Below are 8,779 nucleotides of genomic sequence, written 5' to 3'. Positions count from 1 at the left end.
AATATAATAAATATAATAAATATAAAAACGTAATATAACTACGTCAGTTTTAAGTAAATAAATTTTATATAAAAAAAAAGATAATTGTGTGCAATGTATTTTTTTCTGAAAATCATATCCTCCTCGAGTTTCCGGTGGTCCTGGATCTTGTGCTGATATAATTGCGGCACAACAGTATGCAGAAAATATGTAAAATGATATTTTACAAGAATATGTGGTAGTAAATAATTAATAACAAAATTGTATATACATATATTATTGCACAAATTGTTTCTATTTTTATAATGTCCGATAATAAAAATAAAAAATAATTCAGTGGGTATTTTTTGCATTATTTCTTTTTATAAAAAGACACATTTAAAAAAATTAAAAAATTATATATGTACAGTACAATATAAAACAATAAGTTAGAAGTAAATATAAATTGTTGGTCATATTTTGAGTTGTCACTTTTAATGAATTATCCATATTTATTACAATTTTGTAGGATATCAAAATTATTAATTCATAAAGAATAATTTTTTAAGCGATGAAATAAAAATGACAAAAATAATAATATTTGATCATGTTTTTAAATATATTTTTTATATTCGATATTATTTGATTAGCCAATAACTTTTTGTTAAAAAATAGCTTTTTCCTTTTAAAAAAATATTTTTTCTTTTGTAATTTAAATTAAATAATTTTATATTAAAAAAGTACATTTAATTTAATAATAAATAATGTTTTTTTAAAATTAACATTTAATTTAACCTACGTTAATTTAGTTTTAATTTAACTTTTAATTAATTATAAGTATTTTGTTCATGCAACTTATTCTAACGTAGCTCAGGAAAAAATCCATATAATACTATAACAAAGCTCGGCACCATTTGCTCTATTCGGCCGATATTCGACTCGGCTCCGCCTTCCTCTTCTCATCTCATTACTCTGCGCGCGTCCAAATGCCGCCCAACGCTTAGGAGCGTATAACGCTCGTAGACATGAAGTCCACCCACTTTGGGCGCTCACGCTGTAAATTTTATTCTATTTTTTTTCCTTCATTGCATAACTAAGATAGAATAAGGTAAAATTGAGCGCTTACGCATTGCTTCATTCTATCTTAGTTGTAATGAAAAAAATAGATAATAATGAAAAAAATTTATAGAATGAAGTTTACATTGTGAGTGGGCCTCATGTCTACGAGCACTATACGCTCCTAAGTATTGGGCGGCATTTGGACTGCGCGTGGGATGATGAGATGAGAAGAGTAGTAGAAGGCGGAGCTGAGTCGAAAATCGGCCTAGAAGCAAATGATGTCGTGTTAATATACTACATATATATATGTATACGAATATATATAAAATTATACATAATTATATGTAATTAATTTTCTCATATTGTTATATACAATAATATATGACATATTTACAAGATTGTACAAATTTGTTAACATTAGGTCTGTTTTTTATTTTTGCACTAGACTACACAAGACTTTCTCGCTTCCGCCAAATATCAAACATGTACCTATCTTACTTTAAGTTTCAAAAGTGTATATATTTTAAAAGTATATATTATACAATTTAATATTTTAGGTAAAATGCACAAATTTAAATATTAATCCCCTCAGATCTGATTTTATTAGAATCATATTAAAAAAATTTTTTAATACAATTTAGCACACTTTCAATAAGTCATTTATACTAAATAATTAATTTTTTTTTAATTTTGATTATTTTTCTAATATATACATTATTGTGTGTATGAAATACCAGATGATGTTGATAGAATAACTTCAATAGATAATATCATCAAATTTAATATACATTACAATGTATGTAAGATCTGAAAGGATTAAATAAAACGTATAAAGACGAATTTTTTTATACAGTATACACACTTATGAAATATACATAGATTACTATGGAATTATTCATGTAGATCATTATTCGCAATATATAAGATATGTAGCGCAATATTAATATACTATAATACTAAAGAATTAAGGTAATTAAAAATTTAAATTATGAAAGACTGAATAATACTGAATAATATTAAAATATAACACTAAATTGTGATATTAAAAATATATACAATATATACAAAAAAAGACAATGTAAAAATAAAATATTATATAATTTAATTATTTTGATTCAAGAAGAAAATCGAGAAATATACGATATAATCTAACATTCTTTTTATCTTTTTCCCACATTTTTAATCGATTTCCATCTATCAATTCTTCTATTAAACTTTGTACATTGCAGTGCTTAATTTCTTTTCATCAGTAATAGTTTAAAGATTTTAACAATAAAAATCTAAATAAAGTCATGAAATTAAATTTAATTATACTTATTAATTATGTGACTCTGTCTATTATCACACTTATTATGAGAGTGACAATTGTAGAACTTCATTTCCATTATAATCAAATTAAAGTGTCGAATTCGCCTCAACTTATTTTCGACAGACAGATAGATTCTTTGTACAGTAGGGAAATTCTGATGTAATAGAAACACAATAGTCTCCCTCTATGGCATAATTACGGTCGAATATCCTATGATCCACGACAATGCAATCAGTTTCGTCGGAAGAACAACCGGGCAGAATACTGCAAGAATGCCCAGTCATGATAAAAAAGTACAGTAATCGCAAGATAAGAAACAAAAACAAGAAAAGATTTTTTTATATATACATACTTGAGAAACGGGATTGTTCTGGGTCTGAAAAAAAATAAAAATAAATACTATACATATAATTATAATAATTAATGTAGCTTTCATTTAATAAAAGTGTTTAATTTTATGATAAAGTTTTTAAACCTAAAAAATTTACAAAAGTTGGATTGATCTAAGTTTAAACATATTGTTAATAATAAAAGCGAACTTACGATATAGAAACAGCAACACCAGTATATTTACAATCATGAAGCAACGTATTACATAAATACGCGATGGCTATATTATGCGAACAATTGAGGTTTATAGTACCGAAGAACCAGCCTAAAATAAAAATTTATTTCATTTATCATTTCTTTCTGTTAACTGTTGTTTTTATAACGTTTTCCCTAATTAATTTATTTTTAAGTTAAATATAATAATTACCACCACATGCTGGTTGGCTTAATCCGTTATTGAACCACAAATCGAGATGACCTATAGACTTTTGTATTCCGGCAGCCGACGTATGAAAAACTACTACACGTTCCGCATCCTTCTTGCAAAGTCTGCCCTCGCAATTACTAAACATAAATAAGGGATATGCGGGATCGGTAGTGATGAGAAGCGGAATTTTGCCGTAACCTGATTTCTGGAGATCCTTCGCGGCGAAGGCACTTACATGCGCACCGAGGCTATGACCCATAAATGTAATGTTTTTCAACGGAACATCGCACGTATCAATCAATGATTTGACGTAGCTAAAAGAAAAATTTTATGTAGATATATTTATTATATGTAGATATATTATGTAGATATATTATGATAGAAATATTTTATGTATATGTATATACAGGGAGGGGCATTTAAAACAGGTCACCTGAATAATTCGCTTGTTTTTAATAATTAGAAGAAAAGACACGAAATTATTCGAAGAGTGCCTTAAAACAATTTATTTTTCATTACATTCAATTATTTTCCATTATCGATCTTGCATAACTTTGAATGACCTTCAATTATAAGTCATTGTATTCGTCTTAAAATGGTCTATTAGAATGTAAATAAAAAAACATATTATTCCATTTAAAAAAACAGATTTGATCTTTGCCTATCCTTTACACCTCCACCTACAAAACAATTATTGACATTACATTATGTGCTCTTCAAAAGCAATTTTTGTTTGACACTTTTTCTTCTACTGTTAAAAACAAGCGAGTTTTTCAGGACTTGTTTTAAATGCCCTTTCCTATATATGCAAGGTATTCCAGATCTCTTTTATCTTCACAGAATAAGGTCCATTTAAAAATATGTTCAGATAATAATTTTACAGTTTAAAAAGCTCTATTCTCGTCTTATCAGTTTAACTTTGGATGACGTTGCTAAGCTCAAGTCAAGGTCATATCGATTTTTTAAATCCCCACTTTTTGTTACATATTCTAGTTTATCTTGAGAGTTTTTCAAAAAACACTATAACAAAATATTTTCTCATGAATACTTTTTAAGTTATAAGACTTGAAAGTTATAGTACTGCATTATCTAATCTGTTCGATTGATAAAACCTTTTAAATTTAGGATTATAATCTTGACATCACATTTACTTTAATTTTTATAATAAAAATGAAAATAAAAGGAACAACCTCCAAAGTCTTAATCTTGATATATATGGTGTCAAGATCATAACCCTGAAAAATATTTAAAAGGTTTTGACTATCAATCGAACATCTTAGATAATGCTAATGCCAACAATGCTGTAACTTTCAAGCCTTATAACTCGAAAAGTATTTAATGAATAAATATTTAATGAATAAATATTATTATAGTTTTAAAAAGTTGTCAAGATAAGTTACAAGAATATGCAATAAGAATGAAGGTTTCCATTTAAAAAAAATCGATATGATCTTGACCTGATCTTGGCGATGCCTTCCAAAGTCAAACTGATAAGACTAGTAAAAAGATCTTTTTATACCGTGAACTATTGCCTGAACATTTTTTTGATTGGACCTTATCCTGTGAAAATAAAAGGTGATTAGGGACACCCTGTGTAATATATAAAGCTAAATTTTTGATAGACGCTATATTTATTTTGTACTGTATTTTGCATTGATTATTGGAGTATTACTTAATTTTATTACAATACAGTTATTAACAACAACTAAAATTTATTTATTTAAATTGTAATTAAAATTAATTGAATTTCAATTTATATTTTTATTATTATATATTATATTTTGTTTTAATTTAACGAAATATTGTGAAATAGCTATACCTCGCCAAATAGGTACCAACTTCAGGAGTGTTACGTACTGCAAGAGGATACTCTAGTAGATTCATAGTGGCTGTTACACGATTATAGCATGCTGCGTTAGACCAATCTAATGAAAACACTGTATAATCCTTCTACACATATAAAAAAAAAGTTATTTTATTTATTTTTTTATTGTGGATACTTTTTTTTCTTAATTACTTATATAATGTGATATAACATTTTCAAATTTCGATATACAAATAAGATTTACAAATCATATTAAAAAATTCTAAGTTTTAATTTTATTATTAAGTATAAAAATGTTTTATACCTTGGACAATAGAGAGGCAAAATTAGGAAAATTATAATTGAGTGAATTGGCAAGAAAACCATGAGTCATGAAGAAAACTGGTTTCGAGGGATCGATAAGATTACAAGATTCGTTTACTTGAACAATTTTGCCATTAGGAATATTACTGCAAAAAAATGCAAACGTAAAAGCGGTGCAAAAAATAAATTTACAACTACATGTTAGTACATTACTCAACATGTGTGCGGTTTACCTCGTGTACAGAACAGTCGAGACCGATTTAACACCAAAAATACAGGAAATTGCCAGATTGAATATAAAATTGTCTGTAAAAAAGTTTTATTAAAAATGTCTATTTCGTTTGCGACATATAAATACATATAGGATATCCCGCAAAATATTACAGCAAGAAGTCCAGCAAATACAAAGTTACATGTAACGTACCCGTTAGTTGTAATTTGAGTGAAAAATTATAATTAACGGGTACGTTTAATGTTGTACGTATTAATGTTGAGAATAATCCGATTATAAGAAGCACAATATTTTGCTAAATATCTCTATATAAAATTTGATATTACAATATTGTTGATAACTGTAAATTATTGACAAATGTGCAGAAAATGTAGTCATATTAAATTTATGGTTTATATGTACAGTTATGTGTAACTACATACGCTCAATTTTGTTTCTCTCTAATATAAGGAAATTAAATAAGTATAGCGCTAATAAACCTTTTTTTTTAAATATTCATCTTTAATATTATTATGTATATAACTATTTGTGAAATAGAAAAGAAATGAAATGAATTGAAAAGAAATGATGATCAAGATTTTAAGACTTTAAAAGCGAAATTGTGGGGTTTTAGAAAATGTTTAAGGTAGAAAATGTTACTTAAAACTCGAGACACATAATTCACGTAATGCTCATTATTATTAGAAATTTGTAATTGTTATGGAATTTTGAAGGATTATCAAACAGTTTTAAATTTTAAGTATGATTTTAAGAAATATCTGCTAATAAAAGATTCTGACCTAAAAACGGTTTTTATGATAAATTTAACGATTTTTTTTTATTAACGAAAAGCTATTAAACATTTTTACTCGAGATGCATTACTATTACAATAGATGCAACGAAAAGTTTTCGAGAAAATTTAAGATTTTTCATTTATTTATTTAAATCTAAACTATATATCTTAGGAATTTTTGAAAGTCAAACTTAATATTCTCAAGTTATTAACCGCTACATTCTGTTTAATAATGATAGAAGTAATTAGAGAACTTCTATTAATCCGAAACGAATTAACAAAATTTTTATTATTTCTACTTGAACATCATCATTTATACTAGAAAAAGAAAGTTATATTAAGACTATAGCATTAAATTGTAAACATTAAAGTTCTAATCTTTTAACAGTTTTATTCTTTTTTTTTAGTAAAAATATTGTTTAAATATCGATTTAATTCTAATACGGACGATAGTAATATTTATATCAATTAAAAGATAAAATATCAGATAAAATATAACGGAAAGAATTTTTAAAAAATAATAGATTATCATAAAACTTGATATTAGAAAGTTTTTAATTGCGAAGTAATATTATAAATGTTCAGTTTCGTTTTATTTGAAGTTTACCAGTGCTATGTAAATGATTAGTATTAATTTCTAAATTTTTTTAAACTCTGATTATAAGCCTTGTGACATTTTCCTTTATATTAATTATTACCTTTTTGAAATTCAATTTCAAATTTTCAGACTACATTCAAACTCAAAGATATCAAGAATTTTCTAAAACTGAATTCACAATAATTAGATCATTTTTTTAAATTTAAATTTTAGAATTTTGGCTAGAATCTAATTCAGCAATTTCGAAAAACCTTTATAGAAAAACAAGATCCTTTCATAAGTTATATTAGGATGTTTTATAAGTTATGTTCAAGTTCTGAAATGGATAGTTATTACAATAGATGCAACGAAAAGTTTTCGAGTATTTACACGTTCAAAACAATGTCACGTGGCGTCCGTCAAATGTGGAAAAAACCTCCAACGCTAGTTTGTGCAATCGGTCGAAAACTTTCTGTTGCGTTTAATATTTTTATTCTATAACATTTTTATAAAAATATTCTACTATTTATAAAATACTTCTATTTATAAAATATTTTTAATACCAAAACATGATATGGCGCATCGTTTATTATTGATATGTATAATTTTTAATTCTACCATCAGATTCCTTACCTCAGAAATTAGGTACGGTGTTAAAAATTTAATTTTCAGTTTTCAAAAATTATTTTTCCTTATATTAAACAAAAATTGTTTATAAAATCAATTGAAATTTTAGAATGTTTTTAGAAAAATCGAATTCTAAGCATTTTTCTTTAATTTAAAAAAAAACTAGCTTCGCAGAGAATATCGATATTTTTTCAATGAAAACACGGATGATATTGTTTATTTGTTACAATAATGACATAATTAAAAAAATTGACATTTTGTAGTTATCTGCAGATTAAGAACAAAAATATGAAAAAAAGAAAAATTTACTTTAAAAGAATATAATTTTATTTCTTTATTTATGATGAGTTATATACCATTTCAAAATTAATATTACAAAATTTTAACGATTTAAAACATTGGAATTTATTTTCAGAAACTCTATATTTCTTGAGCTATGTCATTGTTGCAGCATAAAAATGTACGATATTTCTTAAAAATATTTCTTAAAGATTGATTTAAAAATCATATTAACCGTTATTCACTGAAGGCTCCACATTAGAATCCGTTATCTGTAAAAAAAGGTCCGTAAAAATAGACAAATTGTATTCTCAAATGTTCATACATTAGTTAAAATTAATCTTAGATGCGTCTAGGATTAAAACGGTTAGTATTTTTTTGCAGTCTAAATTATTTTTCACAAACGAGCAATTAAGCATTTTACTCTACATTATTTAATCAATACGTCTAACATAAAAATTAAAGAATTTTTACTAAATTGTTTTTAATGTATTTACTACCCAAAACTTTTAAAGGGAATTGTCACTCTAAAAAGTGAAATTTCACGTTTAAAGATTGAAAATTGAGCCATTGCATCTTTTGTAAGACTGACCTAATTTTCATTTTTACAGTGAGATTCCACTTACACAATTTAAAGAGTATAAGTGAAAAATTGGAACATTGGAAAGAGAATAAGGATAATATTCAATTCTAATATTCAATTTCAAAAGTGGAAAAACATATGCTTACCGCATTATGATCACTCGGGGCTGCTATTGTACCGAAAAAATTGTAGAGTTGTATAAAAAATGATGCAATTACCAATCGCATCATTGCCGAAGAGATAAAAAAAAATGGTAAGAAAAACCTTTTTCAAGTTATCTTTAAAACATAGTTTTGATGTAAAATGAAAATAGTAACAAAAAGTACACAGTTTGGTTCACAAAACGCACAAAGCTCTCTATTCAACGACTTCTTTTTTGTTAACTGACAAGGAAATAAGCAAGAAAGAGACCAGATATGTCGTAGTATTATCAGTTATGTAGCATTTCATGCGAAATTACATATAAACTACATAATTTTTGCATTTACGATATAGAA

General features: G+C 25.7%; 1 protein-coding gene across 1 annotated transcript; it reads right to left on the bottom strand.

Annotated features, from left to right (window-relative positions):
- Positions 1 to 2,352: 2,352 nt before the first annotated feature.
- On the bottom strand, positions 2,353 to 8,512 carry LOC108747618 (phospholipase A1-like). Its single transcript, XM_018485204.1, has 9 exons — positions 8,429 to 8,512; positions 7,935 to 7,971; positions 5,445 to 5,517; positions 5,213 to 5,357; positions 4,903 to 5,033; positions 3,084 to 3,397; positions 2,870 to 2,981; positions 2,679 to 2,702; positions 2,353 to 2,590 (listed from the first exon to the last, which is right to left on the bottom strand). The coding sequence occupies exons 1-9, from the start codon at positions 8,510 to 8,512 to the stop codon at positions 2,437 to 2,439; spliced, it is 1,074 nt and encodes a 357-aa protein (XP_018340706.1). The 3' UTR covers positions 2,353 to 2,436.
- Positions 8,513 to 8,779: the final 267 nt, after the last annotated feature.

The sequence above is a fragment of the Trachymyrmex septentrionalis genome, unplaced genomic scaffold (assembly GCF_001594115.1).
Source record: "Trachymyrmex septentrionalis isolate Tsep2-gDNA-1 unplaced genomic scaffold, Tsep1.0 scaffold20, whole genome shotgun sequence".
Classification (NCBI taxonomy): domain Eukaryota; kingdom Metazoa; phylum Arthropoda; class Insecta; order Hymenoptera; family Formicidae; genus Trachymyrmex; species Trachymyrmex septentrionalis.
This window is presented reverse-complemented; position numbering and strand designations above follow the sequence as displayed.

What these genes read in the sequence shown, in the direction of transcription:
- LOC108747618 (XM_018485204.1), bottom strand. Translation starts at nt 8,512, where the DNA reads ATGATGCGATTGGTAATTGCATCATTTTTTATACAACTCTACAATTTT. An exon ending in CCCCGAGTGATCATAATGCG is followed by an intron (nt 7,972 to 8,428) that starts GTAAGCATATGT and finishes CTTTTTTTACAG; the next exon opens with ATAACGGATTCTAATGTGGA. An exon ending in GTTGGTACCTATTTGGCGAG is followed by an intron (nt 3,398 to 4,902) that starts GTATAGCTATTT and finishes TTTTTCTTTTAG; the next exon opens with CTACGTCAAATCATTGATTG.